Source organism: Halictus rubicundus, chromosome 11 (assembly GCF_050948215.1).
Source record: "Halictus rubicundus isolate RS-2024b chromosome 11, iyHalRubi1_principal, whole genome shotgun sequence".
Classification (NCBI taxonomy): Eukaryota; Metazoa; Arthropoda; class Insecta; order Hymenoptera; family Halictidae; genus Halictus; species Halictus rubicundus.
Genome location: NC_135159.1, coordinates 8,656,502 through 8,678,138, shown reverse-complemented (window position 1 = coordinate 8,678,138; position 21,637 = coordinate 8,656,502). Strand labels below are relative to the sequence as shown.

The 21,637-nt window shown below is 35.4% G+C and overlaps 1 protein-coding gene across 4 annotated transcripts; it reads left to right on the top strand.

The window, feature by feature from the left end:
• The first annotated feature begins 1,657 nt into the window (after window positions 1-1,657).
• LOC143358551 (sphingomyelin phosphodiesterase) lies at window positions 1,658-21,013 on the top strand. Of its 4 annotated transcripts, XR_013082966.1 has the most exons (12): window positions 1,658-1,970; window positions 10,733-10,831; window positions 12,706-12,920; window positions 14,563-14,859; window positions 15,008-15,400; window positions 16,061-16,233; window positions 16,464-16,826; window positions 17,094-17,286; window positions 17,413-17,597; window positions 17,659-17,844; window positions 19,087-19,669; window positions 19,783-21,013. XR_013082966.1 is itself a non-coding variant. In XM_076795738.1 (11 exons), exons 2-11 carry the CDS (start codon window positions 10,759-10,761, stop codon window positions 19,850-19,852), a joined length of 2,148 nt encoding a protein of 715 aa, XP_076651853.1. In that variant the 5' UTR covers window positions 1,658-1,970; window positions 10,733-10,758; the 3' UTR covers window positions 19,853-21,009. The 4 variants fall into 4 exon arrangements, 3 of the variants coding, with proteins under 3 accessions (XP_076651853.1, XP_076651854.1, XP_076651852.1); XM_076795738.1 differs by lacking the exon at window positions 19,087-19,669 and having other exon boundaries at window positions 19,783-21,009; XM_076795739.1 differs by lacking the exons at window positions 19,087-19,669; window positions 19,783-21,013 and adding an exon at window positions 18,360-18,633.
• The last annotated feature ends 624 nt before the right edge of the window (window positions 21,014-21,637 follow it).

Genomic DNA, 21,637 nt, shown 5'->3' with positions numbered 1-21,637 from the left:
TAATTCTCTACTATATATTTCAATAATTACACGGTGTAGGAGCATCTTAAAAATTTTGCATCCATTTCTATCGATTAAATTGAAAAAAATTGGGTTTTCTAAACATTTCGTTTAGAACCAAAAATTTGAGAAAAATCCCTAGCGTGTATTTCAGCAATTATGATGCGTCTGATTTTTTCCGACAATTTTTACATATACATATTGTTCCATAGAAAAAATGTAAAAAATTCAGATTTCTCTTAAATTTGTCATTTTTTTAAGTTTTACTAGAATGCACAACAGAGAAATATTGAAAATTTGTAATAAATATGTTTTGCACTAATTCTAGCATGTTAGAGTGTTTGCAAAATGTTTGGGTACAAATGTATCAACAAAATAAGAAAAAAACCGTATTTTTCCGATTTCGTTTAAACTTCAACAAACCATGTGTTAATTACTCTATTACGGGAATATAGTGGAAGGACGTTAATCCTGGCGCCCCTCAGCGGTGATATTTGGAGTCTGTCCAATCAACAATCGTCTATATTGGTGTCATTTTTCGATAAGTGTCTAATGCATATATTGAGCGAGGTATGAAAAGCTGCAGGATACGAAACTGCATTGTTTTCATGTAGTTTTAACTGCGAACTCTTATTATTAAATGAAAATAAATAAAAAGAAAAAAAAGATATCACTCGCGACGTTCGACGCGAAATGTTCCTAAAAAATTTGTAACATATCACACGAGAAATATACGAGACGGAAGGAGGGAGGGACACATGCACTTATACGTACACGTATGTGTAAAACGTTACCGGGAGAAAGAAAAAAAGCATAACAATGCATACGACGTAATGACACTATCGCATTGCACCGCGTATGTCCAGAGATCAAGAGAGCGAGAGAGAGAGAGCGAGAGAGAGAGAGAGAGAGCGAAAGAGAACGAGAGCAAGAGAGAAAGAAAAATGAAATATAAAAAAATGATTAGGTGGCGTTAAAGATTAAGTGAAAAATAAAAACGCATACCGGGGCGTAACATAGTTTTAAGCAAGGGTCACGTATTGTACGTATGTGTTGTACATAGCCTAAATAAAAATTACATTTAAAAATTTCGGACTAAAAATTCCCGCAAACGCGACCGACAATTATTTCTTCATTTGTTTCGATCGAGTATTTTCTCTCCTTTTGTGATTTCGTGTTTTTTAACACGTTCACGGACAGTAAAAATTTCAGTGAGCTGCAAAAATAGACAGGCCACTTTTCTTGAAACTAGTTGTACTATCTGATTAGACATAAACAATAATAATAAGTTAACTGTCATTAGTAATGGCAGTTGGTCATTACTTTGAAATGTATATTAATTACGAAAACTTAAGGTTGTATAAAATTAAATGAATAAAAATTGGCTTTAAAATTTGAATGCTATAGCATTCGTGTCCGCGAACTTGTTAAATCCCTACGCATATTATATCTAAGAAATATTTTATATTCCGGCTATACTATGCTGTATGTCGCAAGATTTTACTGTATAATGACTTAAAATCAGAGAGATAATCAACGTTTAAACTCGATGGCGCGCTAACTCGCGGTACGGTGGTGGGGGGGACGGCGAGCGACGACGTCGGCGCGCGCAGCGACAACGTCGGCGCGCGCAGCTGCTCGCGGCGCGCGAGCGTCAGTGCACGCCGAGTCCTCACCACGGTCGGATGGGAAGACGCGGTCGCGGAACTGTGCGTGCGAAACGACAAGAGTGGCAGTAAGACGAAAGAACGGGTCGATTAAACGGTGTGCCGACGAGCACGTGTGCGTGTGCTTGTCCCCAAGTGTTCTAGAATTGAACGTCCGGGAATCCCCGTGAAGTATCGCCGAAACAATTCGACACGACCATTATGTGCACAGTGCTAACCGCTTCCCACAACTACAGTATTTGACCACAGACTTTCGCAAGTTCCTTCGCGCAACGCCCGTTGCATCACCGGATTTCAAAATTCGTGAGTACACGCATGCCCCGTTGCCGCTAATATTATGTTTACTTTTCGCGCGCCTGTAATTTTCGGTCGTGCGATTCTGCGACACGAATATTGCTCGAAACTAAATACATTGCGGGGGCAATAATTTTATTTAATAGACGGTTAGATTTTGAAATTCTTTTCTTTTTGCGTCCTTGAACCACGTGGTGGTCACCCCTGTATCCCACCATCTTGGATTTTCCTTGTCCCCTATTAAACTGATTTTTGTTTTTGTACAGCCAGGTTCTGCGACTAAAAAAATTGAATAAAATATGAAACTAAATTACTGCTCTTATTCTTTTGTACTTAGGACGTTCAAGAATAACTTTTTAAATTACCATTAATATAACCGAAAGCCGGCTCCTTGTTACATTGTTCATCCTTTTATTCTTTTATGTTTATAGTCTTATATTAATATATGTTTCAGTAAGTACAACATGTCAGGTTATATCGTGTTTTTAAATTCCGCATGGGAATAAAGTAAAATTGTTACTATTTGTAACGTTTTCGATTTTTCAAATTCAAATATTGACTTTCAGAGAATTTATTCGCACTAAACACGTGTAAACACTCATAAAAATCTCACCACTGTCTCACAAATACTTGCTATAAACAAATACGTTTTCCGCGAGAGTACTCGAAGCAAAATAAACATTTCACGAGTATTATACATAGACAGTGGATCTTGTGCCAACCTGTAGACACCATACGGTATTATTTACAGGGGCTCTCAATTCAAATCCTCAAGCCCAGTCGTATAAACATTTTCCTTGGGTAAGGGACCAAATTACTGTGCCTATATTAATTATACTTATTTTTGAAGCACAATGAATATTAAAAGAAGAGATATACAAGATCCAAACTGATTTTAATGAAAAAATTTCTTTTTAATATTCATTGTGCTTTAACTGCCACCCCCACAGTAATTGCGTCCCTAACCCTTTGCAATTACCATTGGGGTTTACAATTAACTTTTTCCTATACGCATAAGGCATGCACTCTATGAATTTATAACAAAAATGAGAGGACAGAACATACAAATTCAAAAATGTTACTATTCTGAACTAATCAGAGTTTTCATTAATGCAGTTTTCGTTTTGTGCAGTAAATAACATTCTCGTAAATTCTTTACAATTTATTTGAGCGCGCTAATATTAGATCATTGCTGTCAATTACGTTCGAATGGTCGCAATACGGTGTTATTTACAGAGGTTCTCATTCGTGATCGAGATTAGAATTTTTTTAAGTCGTTCGCGTGTATTGAATTTGTTTTGGAAATTTTTTGCTGGAGCGGTATACTTTTTGAAAGTGCAAGGAAATCGCACGATTTTCTCTCTCAACTCCTTCGTAGTGTGCCACGATACAAAGCGTCATTGTTTTCGTTGCTCGGTAGCCCGAGACGAGATCGTAAAATCATTGTATTCGTTGCATGGGGAGCAGAACGATCACTGCCGCGCTTTGTCCCCATGGCAGTAATTTTATGGAGCTAATAAATTATTTTACGATTTATAGCTATTCCAAAAACTTTCCCATATACGGTTCAAAGTACTCCCCCATGCACTATACGTGAAATTAGGTGGGGTTTAAGTCATCGTATCGCCGACTTCGTGTTTGTTTATGAAATGCAGTTTACCCTTGCATAACTCGGTCTCGATTATGTTTTCATATACGGAATTCTTTTTCGAACTTTTTCTCAACCTTCGTTTGGAATCAATTTACATGTTTAGGAGACTTTTATCATTTCCTTTGTCGTGGCGAGCAGGGAAATTAATATGTATGATAGTCCGTTTGCATTTAAGTAATGAGCAGTATAGATACGTGTAGTATGTTTTTTGTGTTTCGTCATTAATTGGTCACAAATGTATTCAGCCATTTTACGTGTAGAATGTAGTATAGATTTGTGTGTTTTCAAATGAAAAGTGAATCAAAATATACTTTCGATGAACACGTGTTAGGAGATATTTAAATACTAAATTTTGAAGATATTTAAATAATAAATTTCAAACTGCTTATTGCTTTTAATACTTTTAATTTTAAAACTGATAAATTTTAAGGACACTTAAATGCTAATTCTATGCATTAGTAGACGTGACGTATTCCTTGTAAAAGAATATTAAAAAACTAAGAAAAACTGTAGGACAGCATTATTTTGTTCGAGGCTTCGTTGTCGAGACAATAGAGTTTGAATATTCTCTCCGTGCTGCCGACTAACAATAAGTCGGAGAGTGTTGTTGGAATTATAACGCTTATGGTATTTGTATACACACAACGTTTCCTCCAACGTCGCGTGAACTGACAATTTGCCTGGTTACAAAATGGGATCAAAATAAATATTCTGAATAATATAATTACATAATAAGTATGTATAAATAATAATATACAATAGAAGTATAAATAAACACTATACAAGCTTTTAAAATTTTTAACAATTTTTTCTATCTTCATGTAAAAACTGCATTTCGGAATCTTTTTCTCGAGAACTATTTGTTGAATCGAGTCGATCGTTTTTTTTTATTTGATTTAGGAAGGTTTGTCGTATTGCACGAATATTTTTCAAGTTAAACAATTGATTTTTTAAATTTGTCCCCCATGTGGAGAATTGTTAAAACTTTCGATGACCGTGGATTACAAAAGGCTGGACGATGCTACAGGTAACATGTTATGCAATTGCTGAATTTCTATAGTCCACCAAAACGATCGATTTTCACGAACAAAAAGTTACGAAACGCTCGGTTACGTGCTTACGATGCTTACTGTAGATGTATGCATTCTTTTTTGCAAAGCGCGTGGCTCACGTTGTGTAATTAAAATAATTATTCAATCTGACTGCATTGTGCATTTTCTGGGAAAAAAGTATAGCGTTAAAATAAAATTTTTATCAAAACGTGAAGCGATAAGTGGAGTCTGTAATTAGTTTATAGCAGTGTTCTGTTATGCAAGACATTAATAACGCTTGAATAGTGCTTCATATAGATTAGAGTATGCGGGCAAAAATCAATATGACCGTATTAGAGAGTTCTCATGACTGTGAAGAAAGTGCGTTTTGCAAAAGTGTGTTTACTCAAACTACATTGACCCATTATTTAATATGAACGGCAATTGTATACTGGGTAAACCGTACCTGCACTCTGGTCACAGAATAGTTATCACTGATTACATTGGTGACATAGCAATTTTTAACACTTACCTGTTGAGTCACTGACCGTTATAATCACAATATTAATTTTCTTAAAATTTCCCATTCAAATTTTGCGACAATGCTGTACATTTTGTAAATTCTCTGGTTCAATGCTTAATTATTACAAAGGGGTCGGTGACCAGTTTGGTCACTGACCAAAGTGAGAGAGGGTCACTGATCACCGCAGTCACTGACCACTTCGGACACGATTGTAATTATTTTTAAATTGTTCTAATCAATTTTTGTAGAAAAGAGATGACCACTTTGGCAACGCTTGCAATTTTTTCAAATTTTACAATCCATGTTTTCATAAAAATTCATTACAAATTCATACAACAAACTGTACAGTCCTGACATGATTCAACCACATACCCATATTCAACACTATCACACCCTTACGAATAAATTATGACAGTCACCTAAAACTGTACTCTTCCCTATACAAAAAACTGGATCGTCCTATCTCGACCAGTTTTCTCACAATAAATTCTTAAAGATAACCTTCCACTTCCTTCCAGTGCGTGACCTCTAAAAACGGTAGCCGCGTGCCGGCTTTTATTTTCCGTCTATCTCGGAAGTTATGGCAGTCAAATCTTTCGCTGTTTTTGTGGTGGTCGTTGAATCGATTTCCCGGATACAGGAAATTCGGGGAGAGGAACAGTAAGCATTGAAACACACGTGGCGAGAAAAAAAATGCATGCGTGAGAAAGTATACTCGATGGTTCAGCGGCGAATGACGTCACGCGGCGAGAGAGAGCAAGAATTAAGTAGGTTAGGTGCTTCAGACATAGGACGATCGGACGATGGTCACGAACGATTCGTTGAATGGATGCCGCACGTAGAACTGGTTTCCTTGTTAAACAACGACCTACAGTTTGCCTTGAAAAAAATTCTTTAATTCAGAAATAGCTCCTCGTCCAACAGACGATTTCAGACAACAGAAAATGCTCTTAACTATACATGTATGCAACAGTCAAATTGCAAGAAAATTTCAATCGGAATTTTGTTAGCACCGACTATTAAATTAATACCGACTTTTCAATTAATAATTTTATATAGTTGCCAGAATGATTTCTTTTTGTCGTAGTTCTTCAATACATTATCTTTGTATTCACTTCACATTTCAATTTGTTTATTGTTTATCTATTTACTGTTTATCAACGACTGAAGACGATAAAGCGTCTGGTAGACAGTAATCAATCAACCATATCAGTGTAATCAAAACAAACAACAGAACATATTGAGAAATTAGGAATTGAATATAGGAAATACAGTTATACACATAACGGGTGTAAAAGAAATCATCTACATATTAAATATCAACTCAAATATTTACTAAACTGTTGTCGATATCGTAAAATGTTTCAAACAAAAGTTGCATGATTTGAAAAGATCCACGATCTTGCACAATCAATTTTGCCCTAAACAGAGACATCAAGGTCACACAAAGGTCATCAGAATTCCTTCAAATATAATCATATACTTTCGAATACACCGATCGGAGCAGTTTTTCATTCTCTACAAGAAAGTACTAAGCTACTTACAGTCAAAAACCACTAATTCGAAAGATATTCTAATTTGAAAATGGCGTCGTTTTCAATTAAAATATCTTTCAAGCTAATGCTTTTCATCCATAAGTTGCCCAGTACTTTTTTATAGAGAATTTCAAGCTGCGTCGACAAGTGTACGAAAAAATCTATGTTGCCGTGCCAAAAAAACATACTTCAGGTTCGATTTAAACGAGACATCCGATGTATTTCAATTTTATTGTTGTTACTTTTTAATGTAATATCTCGAAAAACCGAAAGTAAGACAGAAAATCATTGCTCGTTGCATCTGCTATGCGTTCCGGCTGCGGTGCAGTCAAGGTCAACGGTATACTGAATGAAAACTCTTATGTAGGCGAGTGTTCCATATGTCAGTCCGTATACGAGGTGATCCGGTTGGAATTTACAATTTAACCAGACATACAAAACCGTTTGAATAACTCGGTTATTGTTTTATTAGAGAGCAAAAGAAGTGTATAGTAGGGGTTTGGTCGAGGTCATCGAAGGTCAACCGACTTGAAGAACAACGGAAGAAGTGAGCAAATCGTAATTAATCTCGGTTTTCATACGTATCTTGGCCCAGAAATAATTGTAGCCAGCTGTTGATCAAAGTGCAGTTGCAACGCTCAAAATGTTTTCACTTGTGCTGCTCGATTATGGATCGTGGGGGATGAGGGAGCTATTCCGAGTTGTTATGGATCGTCTCAGATCGTCTTAGATCGTTTAAGATCTGAAATTTTATTTTCCCAATTTGAAGTTATTCGTTATTATTAACATCTTTAATAATATATATTAATATCTTATAGGGTAAGTGATCGAAGAAATCTAAATGGATTCGATTTTGTCATAAGACGACTCATGCTACTTTCAGTGCTCGCAGGTTCAGTATTAATCTTTCTGTGAATTTATGTTTTGAAATCCAAGATGGAGGTGCAGCGTTGACCAAGTATAATTATTTCCGGACTCATTGTCTCACTATCTTGTCCTATTCAACGTTTCGTAACAGTTTATCACAAAAAACATCGAATGTTGCAGGAACTATTGTTGCAATCCGCGTGAATGAGCGAGTTTTATAACATAAGCTCTCCCACGAGTATTTGGTAACAGTATGTAGTATAGTAAAGATACAAAAATAACTATCGATCCGATAATCTTTAACCCCCGGCATGATAGGCACTCAAATTAAAAAGTTAGGATGTCTGTTTTAAGTGAAATTACTTAAAATAAAAATTGTATAGTTATCCACAATTAGACTGGGGATTTTCATGCAGAATTCAACTTTTCGTATTAATTGCAAGAAAGTGAGAGTTAAATAATACAGTTAATCTTTTAGTGAATTTAAAACTAAATTGTAAAGAATATTATAATGTTTTATAATACATTAATTTGATCAGGTACTAAATGAATTGTTCAATGTGTGTTCTTTAAAGAATGCTTAAATGTATAAATGAGGGAATTATTTAAATTTTGCTGCGACATAGATCGTGTAGGCGGGGTAAGCCCCCCAGTGGATCTGACTAAGATCGTGTAGCTCCGTTCGGCTTAGATCAAGACTTTACTGTACAAGACTATTAAAAATTATAGTTATATGACACGGAATGAATTTAGATTGAACGAAAGATTCTATTTAAATAAAAAATTGTCTAGAAATTCTTATAAGAAGAATATTACAGTGGAAATTTTATCAAAAATTAATTTCGTTAACACATAAGAATCGAATGAAAGTTGTCAGTTAAAATCAAGACTGTGTAGGCATTCTTATAGAAAAATGATATTGCAATGTGAGACCGTATTCCAGAATAAAGTTTGTTAGGAATTCGTAAATAAAAATGCGACATCAATGTCAATCGAAAACGCCGAAAGAAAATTGCGTAGAAACTCTAACAAGAAAAATACCCACTGTTTCGGCCAATTAGGCTAATTGCCAGTCTCCCCAAGATTTCCCCGCAGTTTTCCACTGACATTGGCAAAACCAGGCGTTACTTTCGCGTGTCGCTAATAGTCAGTTTGGCGCGCGCGGCAACGACCTGTCGCCGCGGCGTAAAGGGATGATCATGCGAGCTGCAGAAAAGCGAGATCGCTGGATCACTGGATCTGTGCAATCTATCATTTCTCCCGGACCCTTGCTCGCACTCGACGACTGAAAAAATTTTAAAAATCAAAATCTCCCGCGCACACGGATATATCTATCGACGAAAAAAAAAAAATTGAGAATACTTCTGGAAAATAATCGAAATTTTTTCGCGAAATATGAGCACAGTCTCGAAGTGTCTTTGATCAGCTTGGTGGGTCGAATAACGGTCAACCGCTTATTCCACTTGGCTGTTTTAGCGCTCCTGCCGTTTGATTCGTCAGCCGAACCTTCGGAATTTCTGCGTGCTAGGAAATCCGAAATAGCTGACGGTCACCGTTATTTCATTGACGGGATCAGGTTGCGCGGCTCCGGGAACCATAACCGTCGGGAAAAAAACCGGTTTCGATATTTTCAACTAGCAAGCACCGCAGCAAAAAATTCGAAAAAATTCAGACAAAATGCTTATGACATTACGTTGTTACTATAAAAATATGAACATCGAGGTCTGTACTGTTCTCGTTTTTTTTTTTATTTTTTATGGCGGGAATTTTAATCTTCATTTTTCTTTTTCTTTTTTTAGAGTTGTCGATAACATTTCCTTCATAGCGATTATTCAACCTTTTTGCACTGTTCAGTTTTAACAAACATTGATAACAGTTTCCAATAAAAATATTACTATAAAAATTAATTTCTAAATGGAAAATAGTGTCGATGAACGTGTCGGAATTTTGAATTTGGATTATTTTCGAGTCGTTGGTGGACGCGGAAGATTGAGAGAGCAGTGCAGCGGATCACACCGGACGGTTTTGAGTCACTATGATCTCGAAGTAGGCTCCTGTAACCTACATAAAAGTAACAGTTATCACGAGCGTCGCGCCGTCCAAAATTTCAATCACTGTAACGCATGCCGGACGCAGCGAATCAATTTAACGTTGCCTGTGTGTGCGGAATTAATCCTACGTTTGCGTTATTAGCACGCATACAGGGTGTCCCAGTTTTAAACGATCAAACTTGACCAGTATTTTCTACAGGCAGGACCAAGCAGAAAAATGTTATATAAACATAGATCTGCAAATGGTTTGCAAAAAGTTGACATTGTGGAGTAGAATGATTCTTGGAGGTTCATGCTTGTTTTGCTGCGGCTCAGTCGAACGCGCCATTAATACTTTCCGTCGGTTCTTGTGGGAATCAACTCTTGTGTAACCTTTTTGTAAAACGTTTGTAAACATATGTTTATCGCGCAATGTATCTGTATGTTGTTTTTCTACTTGGAGAAACGTACTGGTGGGGTTTGATCGTTTAAAAATGGGACACCCTGTATACACCTTTGTTTCCTGGCTACGGTACCCTTTTACAGGACTTGTTACACAATTATGTCTATTTTTAGACCATCTTTCAAAATTTACGGAAGAAATAAATTAAGAGAACAACATTTCAAAGAAATCTTTGTTGAAGAAAATCGAAAGAGAAAAAGAAAAAGGGAAAAAAAGAAATCCAATTACGATCCAGGCTCATTTTAAAGGGTAATGTTTCTGCTCTCAAACACTTGACGCGAAACACTATAATGCATTTTCGTTGCGCATCTCTTTGCATCGCGAATCAAAGAGGAAAGAGAAAATGACTTTTCCTAAACATTTTTATAGATACAGAAATATTTTTATACAATATTTTTCGCGACTTTAGCCACTGTGGGTTTGTAAAAAAATTTGTGCCCTCTAAAATTTGATTTATGAACTTATTTGCTGTTTTATTGCACGGTTGAAAAACTTTTGACTGTGATTTTATTTTTAAAAAAGGGAAAAAATTATTAAAAAAGTAAAGACTTTATTTTTTATAATGGACTGACATTAAGCCGCCCTTCGGCTTTATTTCCACAAAGTTACAACATTGTTAAAGCAATCGTCGACATTTCAACATTAACTTGGTACTGTCTCTGTCGTTTCAGATCATCAGAAAAGAACCTAATTTAGAATGCAAAATCAGAAATGGATCGCCCTGAGTATACTTCTCTTCCTCCTTATCGGCACGGTGCAGATTACATATGGTGAGTACTTAAAAATTCCTGAAATCATAAAATTTTAGTAAAAAAAATATTCTTATCGTTTATTAACTCCACACGAACGCCTGTTTTTAATTTTTACAATTCTCGATAAAATTCTATCAGCCGAACCCGTGTCCAAAGTTTACAATGAAATGTTCAAATCTAAAGATGCTCGTGTATTAATTAACGATGGTTAACAAGAAAGCAGTAAATTAAGTTGTATTCGCGCGATCCATTGTTCATAGCAGCGTAATGCGTTTCGAAGATTTATAGTTGCGTCGACAGTTATTGTCGACAGTTTGAAATCGCTGGAATGGTTCACTAATTAGTGTAGCCTGGCATTTTAACGTTAATGGACAGCGCCTCGAGCCGCAAACGTAAACGTATTTAAACGGTGAAACGCGACTAGTAATTATCTTGACAAATGCGTTAATAAACGTATGCGTCTGATAAGCGTGGCGAGCTATTTTCGGTATGTGCTATTTTATAGTTAAACTGCGGATTTTATGCATTTATGACAAAAATCGGTAGGCGTATTTTAAAACAGTAAAAACATTAGAAAAATTTTAAAATGCTGTTACATTATTTTCGACCTATTAAACATATTAAGAAAGAAAATAAATTTCTATTTCACTACAGTTTGTTGCAATTCAGGTAGAACATTTTTATTTTGCAAACAGATCCGCAGTCTATTATAATTTAGCGTAGTTTAACGAAAATTAAAATTAAACCTCACCTCATTGGAGCAAAATCGAAATTAAATCTTGAAAATTCAATTCAAATTGAAATTACATTTAAGAATGAAATTTAAATTGAAAATAAAATTAAGAATGGTATTCAAATTCAAATTAAATTTAAAAATAAAATCTAGATCACTGTTAGATCTCAATGTGAAAGAAAAGCTAGGTTTTGAAAATGCAGATTAAGGTTAAATCTTGGAAGAAAATAATAACTAGATTGTGCAAGTGAAAACTAATTTTTAAAAATAAAAATTAGCCTTAAACGTAAAGTGACCTTGGTATCAAGGTCACGCGGAGTAAGGTAGCGAAAAAAGAGGGCACGCGAGTTACGCCCCTTTCAATACCGTATAATTTTCGTATGAAACATTTTTCCATGCAATACACAATTACAGAGTTATTTAGGGTACCCTTTTTCGACGAACATTTTTGGAGTTTTAAACCAGCAAATATGTTCGTTGTTAACAAATAAATGTTTTTGTCGGAAATATCTTTTTGATATAATAATTGAACGGCACTCGAGTATAGTAAGCAATTATTGTACAGAAATGTTGATGTTCATAGTAATCTTCAACAAAAATTGTTTAAACGATTCAATTGTTTGTTGCTCGAGGGTGCTCCATATTTTTAAGTGGCACTTGAGCAGAGAACCGAACGAGACACTTGAAACCCCATAACCTCTTTTTCCAGAGAAAGTATAGTCGGGATTGGCACTCGGTTCGATGATTCCGATTATGATTGTGTATTATGCGATCGCTCTGGGGACCGCTATTATGGAGCGTCCCGAGCGTGACAGGGAAATTATGAAATTCATGGGTTTATCAAATTTACAATCTTATCAAAAAAGATCCGCGTTCCCCGGAACCCGACCTCGCGTTACAACTTCCGTTCAATTTTGATGACGTAATTGAAGACTTTGCAACGAAAAAGGCCAACAAAAACTATATAATAATTCTCTACCAACCCATATAATATTTAATCAAGAGTTTACAATTATTAATTTCTTTATATTTTTGAGAATAGTTCCGACATCGAATACTCTTTCAAAGAATTACCATTTATGCTGTTACAAAAAAATACCGTTGTCTGAGGGAAGGTAACATTGGTGTAAGATTGAAATCGAATTTTTTATGTGTATAGGAAAACCCATCAGGGACAAATCAAAGAGAGGAGAGGAGATTCCCGAAAGAGACTGGACCCAACTGGCAGAGGAATGGTTCGCTGCGAGAGCCGCCAAGGCCGCAGAAAAAATGGATGTTACCATTCTACCGTTCTCCGACACTCTTCGAGACCTGCCACCAACCGTGGGGTCAATCATTGACATTAATGGCACCAGCACCGATCAACTGAAAAGGGTATAAAAATTAGCATTACTATCGTCAAATCGCCATTCTCAAACAATTAACCCACTATCTTCTTTCCCGAGTCCCTCAAATCCTGCCATTTGAAATTCTCGGACCAAATGTGGCACAAATCGATTTTTCATCCATTTTTAAACAACTAAGAAATAATTTGTAACATTAACAAAACCTATTTCTAGATTTATTATTCCTAAAATGAAAAATGACAATATATTTCTGGGGCCAAAAATGGCACAACTGATTTTTCTATCAATTTTGAAAACATTAATAAAGTCTAAAATGTGTAACGATTATGTTCCATCGCAACATTTCAAAACATAATAACAAATATATTTAGTTTTATTATTTATGTTCGGGATTAATTAAAAATTTTAGTCGTAACTTCGAAAAAAATGTTCAAAAAATGAAACGTGAATTTCGAGTCGACCATTGGTTCGGTGGTTTTGTTTGATAAACGTTGAAAATATTTATTCAGATATTCGGAGAGAAGAAAGTCATATATATTTCTTCTCGCTCTAATTTACTCGTTAAATTCCCCGATGAATTTCTAGATGAAAGCGTAAATTTCAACCTGGCTTTTGGTGCTTCCGTGTTCCTCGGATTTTTTTCGCTTCGATCGCAACGATGTCGCCGACTCTCACTTTTAGTGCCAAAATACTTTCACCAACTTGATCGACAAAGATGCAACTATACCTGTGTCCTTGCTTCCTCTGTTGGCGCGCACACACGCGAACAATGTCCGTGACTTTCCCCGCGAAAGTTCCCCGATAATCGATATGAATTTCTATCTAAACGCGATTGCCGATATTCTATAAAATTCCACTAAAAAATCTACATTTTTCTGCAATTTTTCGCTTTGTAAACTATTCTCGCTGTTTGTATTTTTAGAGTTAATATTCATAAATTTGATTGAAAATAGAGTTCGTTATAATGAGGTGCACGTGAAATTAGGGGGTGAGGCAAACTTAACATTTTACTAACGTTAAATGTAAGTGAAAACAAAAATATAAATTTTCAAATTTGGAATATTTTCTTTAGAAATTTCTAGAAAATTAACAATTTGTTCGTCCCCTATAAGTTTCACTAACCTAATTTGAGCACTATAGAACAGCCATATACACTAGTTGCTCCCTGAGACATCAGTGTGGCTTCACAGTATTCTAGAGCACCGAAGCCACGCCCACTCAGGGCAATTTACACACATTTGAGATAGTGTTTAGAGCTGGTTTGTTAGAAAATATACAATCTAGAAACCATGCAAGTGTAAATTGCTCTCTGAGGAACTGGTCCGGATTCATAGTACTTCGGAGCACCGAAGCCACGCCCACCAAAGGCACTTTACATAGGATACAGTAGCCGTTTTTGATCTTCAAAGCCAGATTGTTAGTAATTATAGAGTCCACAAACCATACAGAATTACAAATTGCTCTCTGAAACACTGGTTTGGCTTCACAAAATTCCGGAGCACCGAAACCACGCCCCCTAATAGCAACCTGGACGAAAGTTCTCTATTTCTCCCTCGGGAATTTTATTTTCTTGTCTTATTATTGGACCTCCGGGATAATTTTTAATGCTCCTAGGACAAAGAGCTGTTATTTAATCATTGGAATCACTCACAGTATATTTATTTTTGCAGTACAACTATTCTCGAATGCTATGGGACATGGAAACAGTGCAGCCCAGCGGACAACTTTCAGGATTCGTAGACAAAGCTTTAAAGCTTCTGGATCTGAGGCAGGTCATGATGGAGGTTGAGACATCTGTTATGTCGAAAGTGTCCTGTACAGCTTGCAAAGCTGCTGCTTCTGTTCTTCAGCATTACATAAAGACTGGGAAGAGCGATGAAGAGATTATGAACAGTATTTATCAGTTTTGCGTGTCCTTGAAGATTCAGAGTGCACGAGTTTGCCAGGGAGTTACTATGCTGTTTGGTGTGAGTAATTAATCAGCATATTAACACTTTATTTTTCTCTATACGAAATGTTTCACACTTGGAAACCTTTTAATAAGATTAAATTTAAATAATAATACATGACACCTTTAATTTATTAGCGAACTAATTTGTAACTTTCATGTAATAGAGAGAAGTGATCTACGTTCTAAAACAAATCAACATGGGCCCCCCTCAAATCTGCAGCTTTGTGATAGGCGACGCTTGTTCCGACACCTACAACCCCCTCCACGAGTGGGAGGTGGCTTTCCCACCAGTGAAAAAGCCCCCTATCAAACCGCCAATCCCACCGGAAGAGGGCATGCCCACCTTCAAAGTCCTTCACATCTCGGACACGCATTTTGATCCTTATTATCAAGAGGGTGCGAATGCGGATTGCAACGAACCACTGTGCTGCAGGCTGACCAACGGCGCACCCGCCAGCCCCAGTGCGGCGGCGGGGCGATGGGGAGATTATAGAAAATGCGACACGCCCAAGAGAACCGTTGATCATATGCTGAAACACATTGCTGACACGCATTCTGTAAGAAAAAATTTTTATTCGAACGATTTTCATTAGCTGGGGGCGTGTGGAGTAAAATAATTAATCTTTTTGTTAGAATCCTAATAACATTGAAGGAGATTCAGCTTCGTTTACATTTAGATTAGGTGTAAACATAGATTGCACTACAGTACACTACTTTGGCTCTATAGAATTTAGAAGCTAGGAAACCACGCCTTCTGAGAGTAGTCTTCATAGTATCGTTAAAGCTTTCAAAGCTAGATTATTGGAGATTTACAATCTAGAAATTAAGATAAAACATAGGTTATACTGAGGGGCACTGCTCCGCCTCTTTGAAATTCAAGGCACCTAAGCCACGCCCACTGCGGGCAGACTGTGTGGAGTAGAGGGTCATTGAAGTCTCTGGAGTTACATTTTTAGGGTTGCAAGATCTAAGGATCAAGCTTAGGCTTAAATTCTCTTGAAGGGACACAGCACAGGCTGTTTAGGACTCGAGAGCAACTAAGCCACGCCCACTAGGAGCAGTCTCCTCCTACAGCAACTCGCTGAACCGTCGTCTCAGACTAGAATTTAATTTTATAAGAGAAATATTAAGAAAACAGTTATATCGCAGTTCAAAGAATTAAAATATACATAATAATTTCAGAAAAATTAAGTTTAACGGTTTTAATTTATTTATAGGATATAGATTACATTCTATGGACTGGAGACCTACCACCTCACGATGTATGGAACCAGACGAGAGAGGAGAATTTGAAAGTTTTGCACGATACTGTAGCACAGCTCACTGAAAACTTTCCTGGAATACCAATCTTTCCTGCTCTGGGAAACCATGAAAGTGCCCCTGTCAATAGGTACACATTCCTTTGTTACCAAACAATCACAGCTTTTTATTCATTTGTTACGAACACTGACCAAGAATTACAAATAAAATTAATTCCTAGAAAGGTCAACGTTACGTTGTATAAATATTTGATAACAGTATGTATCATCAGATTTTAAAATAATAACGATTGTTTGTACGCGAATATTTTCGAGAATTTTTCAAAGAATTTTGTTCGATCAATTGCCCCTCTGATTGCAGCTTTCCGCCATCATTCGTGCCAAAAGAAGACAGTATATCATGGTTGTACGACGCGCTGGATAAACACTGGAGACGTTGGCTGCCAGCAGGCGTGTCCCACACGGTCCGCAGAGGTGCTTTCTACTCTGTACTGGTTCGTCCAGGTTTTAGGATCCTTTCGGTGAACATGAACTACTGCAACAACAAAAATTGGTGGCTGTTGATCAACAGCACTGATCCGGTTAGCGAGCTACAGTGGCTTGTTTACGAGCTGCAGGGGGCCGAGATGAACGGTGAAAAGGTTCACATTATCGGACACATACCGCCGGGACACTCGGACTGTTTGAAGGTGTGGTCCAGAAATTATTACCATATCATCAATCGGTTAGTGGACTCAAGCCAACTTATTGTGGAATAAGTCTTCGCTTATGTTTTGTACCATTTCGAGTGTGTTGATTTACTCTCAATTGTCATGTTGTGTCCTGCAGAAGTAGGGTCACTAATTATTTGCTAGGAATAAACGGTGATACTGCTAGAGAAACAACTAGAAAATGTGTTTGACAAAATGTATACAATACAACACCCCCTGCTCGGTTGTACTACGAGTTCAGTGACCTTTTATTAAAATATGCAAATAATGTTTGATTGCAGGTATGAATCAACGATAACAGCCCAATTTTTTGGACACACACACTACGACGAGTTTCAACTGTTCTATGACACGGTTGATCTTGGAAGAGCTCTTAGTATAGCTTACGTTGGGCCATCAGTAACTCCTTACTATGACCTCAATCCCGGGTACAGGATATACTATGTCGATGGCGATCATCCAAAGACTACTAGAGTGAGTTAATATCAGTATTTAATATTATTGCAGTTAATCTCAATATTTATGGTTCTATTGAACACATTAATAAAATTAATATCGATATTGTAAGAGTGAATTGTTAAATTATATATTTTTTATTAGTTAGTTGTTGATCACGAGACCTGGGTGATGAACCTGAAAGAAGCCAATTCGTATGATTATCCTATCTGGCACAAGTTGTACAGTGCAAGACAGGCTTATCAAATGTCATCACTTTTGCCAAGGGACTGGGACTCCCTAATCGATAAAATGAGCAATGAGCCTTCACTATTCCATCTTTATTACAAGTAAGAAATAGTATCATTTAAACATTCTGTACGATTAAACATTAACAAAATGCTTTTTCAGGAACTACTATAAAAATTCCCCGGTGAGACCGGCATGCGACGACGAATGTCGCAAAAGGCTACTCTGCGACCTAAGAAGTGGCAGAAGCCATGATCGCAAAGCACTATGCCAAAGCTTAGAGTCTAGAATAGACAGCGACACAAGGACCGGCTGGCGAGTGTGGATATACAACGGCTTAGCTTTATCGTACGTTCATGATCTATGGCAAAGCATGTACCAGAACTATAGTGAAACTAATTACGATAATACGAATAATCTGTAATGTCATCTTACAGATAACTCTGCTGCATCAAAAATTTGCTCAAAAATAACTGTAATATAGTAAACTAAAATGTATACGTGCTTTATAAGTGCTCAATCAAACGTCCGAATATTTGCTATTTTAGACTGAACCAATTTTGCTCAAATTAATTATACTATTTTAATTTCATTTCAAATTGAAATGATTACTTATATTGCACGGTAATTATTTTATTCAGCTTTGTCCTGCAGCATTGAATTCAAGCATGACTAGATTGCGAATGTTTATGCAAAAAATCTGTATGAAAATTCACACTCTAACAATTGTACATAAAGAAATTTACAAAAATTACATTTTACTGTCACTATTTATAAAAAAATAATTTCATCGTAAAATAGCGTTGCACACTAACCATTCTTAGTAGACAGTAGATGCTTATGTAAATTTTTTTTTCTTTCAGAAATTGTAAAACTAAAAGATTAAACTGTTCAATTACACTCTTCGACAAGTATTTGGACTTACGACTTTGAGTATGTACATGTTTCTAAAGATCTCCTTATACGGAGAATACGAATTTAGTACATTTTGAAATTTTTATGTGTAGTCTTCTAGAAAATTGATCTCCCGAATTAGAAACGTTGAGAAAAAACTAAAAATTTGACGAACAGTGTTTTTAATGTTATTATTTATGTACTAATATAACAATCTACTATATATATATCTACATAATTGTACCTCTGTAACTACTTTTGCTAATATTTTCTGTTAATTATATTTCGTTTTCCTATTAATACTTCCTATCAACTATATTTTATTTTTCTCTGACTTTCTATCGATTATATTTTACTTTTCAATCAATACCTTCTATAGATTATTTTATATATTTTCAGCTGTTAAACTATTCTATTGCATACATCTAAATGTCTTTCAATAATAGTTCACCACGCAAAGAATTATTTATTATTCAGAAACGTTCAAATGCTTAATTTATGAACAATTAAATTTATATACAAAAATGATTAAAATTATTGTTTCAAAATTATTAAATTTATCATTAAAAATTATTGGACTTATTATTTTTGAGTTTGTAATCTAGAATTTGAGTTTTATAATCTAGAAATTATTAAATTTATTAATTTGAAAATAATTAAATTATTCTATTGATGCATACATTCTTTATGTTTCAGAGGTGTCGTTTCAAAACTGTGGACGCCATAATTAATTAGTGTCAATGCATAACACTATATGTATATGCTTCATTTTTAACGCACATGCCATACTATACTATTATATTATTATACGTCTTAAATTTCTAGAATAATTGTCAGAATTAATTGTTGCAACAATAATATTTTTACACGTTTGATAATATTTCTAAATAAATTTGAAAAATACTTGTAGTATATTACATAAAAGAGTGTTATGTATTTTGAAAAAATAAAGTCCCCATAAGGGAAGCTTATGGTGCTTGGAAAACCTCATGACACTACTAAAATGCACTATTATCTTTCTGAAAACAAACTGAAAATTTCACAAACTGATTATTCTAAATATTATTATTAATTGGTATTAATTAAACAAGGTGTCAAGGTTCGCAATGTGCTATCATAATATTTTCTTCTAAAATCTAGAATCTTAGGTACTCTTTCCTGTTGTATAAGTAACCTAACTCACAATATTACAAAATTCTATTATTTCACGATGAAACAATTGGTGGTGGAAAATGTAACGTGGTGGTTGCAATTTATAGCTTAGGCTTTCACATAGTAAGTACCCAGATCGTCTTACAATCAACTTATTTTTTCATAAATGAGCATTTAAATTATTCATGCAATTTATAATTGCACAATCATAGTCATGCAATTGTTTCTTTTTTGCTTCAGGATGTCTATTTTCATGGCGATTCCACGGTTCGCCTACAATCTACCCAAGTACGTGCTAGGCCTCGGATAAGTGCCACCAAATTCAAAAACAAATGGATGCAACTCATGATAATAATTTATTGAAGAATTTTACAGTTTTCAAACTGCGGTAGTAAGAAACCATTCACAATGGTGTAAGTAAAATATTCAGGATCCATTGTGATTCTATGAATGTATATATATGTGCGTTTGTATGTGTGTATGTGTGCGAGCGCGCTTAAGATGTACATTTTAGTGGCATAACTATTTAATTAATTATTAGATTCTGTATAATATAACTTAATTCTGTAGAAACGGACATTTTATTCTGCATAAAAATGTCTTTGCTCTTTGTGATCAGTTAAATGTGGTACAAAACTTCGTCGCGGTCCACCATTGCACTCTGGTGAAAAAGAATTTCGTTGCAAGCATTTTTTCCTCTAGATTTTTTAGTGAATTTATCTCATTGTAGAGATCTAGATGCGCACTGCCATCGAAATTGTTTTTTTTTTATATACGTTTATGTACGTCTTACTCATTCATGTATTTATTTTAACAATACTGCAACAAGAAACAGTATAATATATATGTACGTACGGTGAAATGAGAAGAATTATTATGGTGCATATATTAGACGAAGAGGCATTGAATCTTGCAAGACTGTGCTCAATTTAATTTTTACTTTTAGTATCTTTTCTGTATATAATTCTGCAGATGTTTTATTGTTGCACGTTGATGGAAGTTACTATAGAATTTTATAGTAGTTCTGTTTGAAATTGTATGTAACTATTATTACAATAATTTAGCCATAGAACTTTAGCTTGTATACCCTTCATTTTTACTGTTCATATCATTCCTGCTATTGTTATGTTTAATTGTCGATTACAATTTAGATATTAATAAATTTCGTTTTATAAACGAAGCAGCTATGAAAGTAATAATATTGCGTTTTTAATCGCAACACTTAAAAATTTTCGTATTATATTCTTTTGTTTGGATCGTGTTTAAGGTAAGTAGGATATAATTAAAATTGTAATGTGAATATTTAAATAGAAAATGGACAATTAATGTAGAGTATAAATTAATGTTTAAATGCAGTCACAAATGATTCGTGCCAGCCTTTACATTGTACTTATGCACAGACTTAAGCACTCGTAATAAAACCGAAATATAATGGCATATTCAGTTCTTGCTAATACTAATATTCACAAATAGTTTTCAGTTGGATTCTTTCACTGTTTTCGTGTTACGGTTCACGAGTTGTGTAGCCAGAAGGATGATTAGAGCAACAATTCGAGCTCTACTCAATTCTATTTCCTGCGGCTATACCTTCTTAAGTTACTGCGAGCATTTTTCGCGTTCAGTAATTATCAGGCCAGGGAAGAAGACTACCAGTAGTCTTCGGGTAAAACGTATCCAAATCGATCCTCAGAAAGAGAAGACATACTCGTCAATACTACAAGTGGTAACAGCTACAATCACCTGTACACTACCATTAGACCTGCATGCGAAACAGCCCGTACCATGCTACATTTTAGTTGTATTTTGTTCTAATTTGTATATTTACACGTTTAACATCGTAATTTATTTGGTAAGAAATAAAGAATATTAGTTACGAAACTTAATGTGTTCTTCTTTCCGCATCCTGGCACGAAATTTCATGCCACCTCTTTTGCTATCATGTTCTCCTAGTAGAAATCCGAAAATTGCGTAAATTTTCGAAAATTCCGAAAATCGAACTTTGTATTAGGAGAATATGATAGTTAAAGAGGTGGCACGAATTCAGTAGTATAAGTCAACGAAAAGTCAGACGGTCGAAAATCTTCGAAAAATTTAA

Excerpts from the sequence above, each read along its gene's own strand:
- LOC143358551 (XM_076795737.1), top strand. The coding sequence starts at position 10,759 with ATGCAAAATCAGAAATGGATCGCCCTGAGTATACTTCTCTTCCTCCTT. Across the intron at positions 12,921-14,562 it reads GCACCGATCAACTGAAAAGG|TACAACTATTCTCGAATGCT; the intron begins GTATAAAAATTA and ends TTATTTTTGCAG. Across the intron at positions 14,860-15,007 it reads GAGTTACTATGCTGTTTGGT|AGAGAAGTGATCTACGTTCT; the intron begins GTGAGTAATTAA and ends TTCATGTAATAG.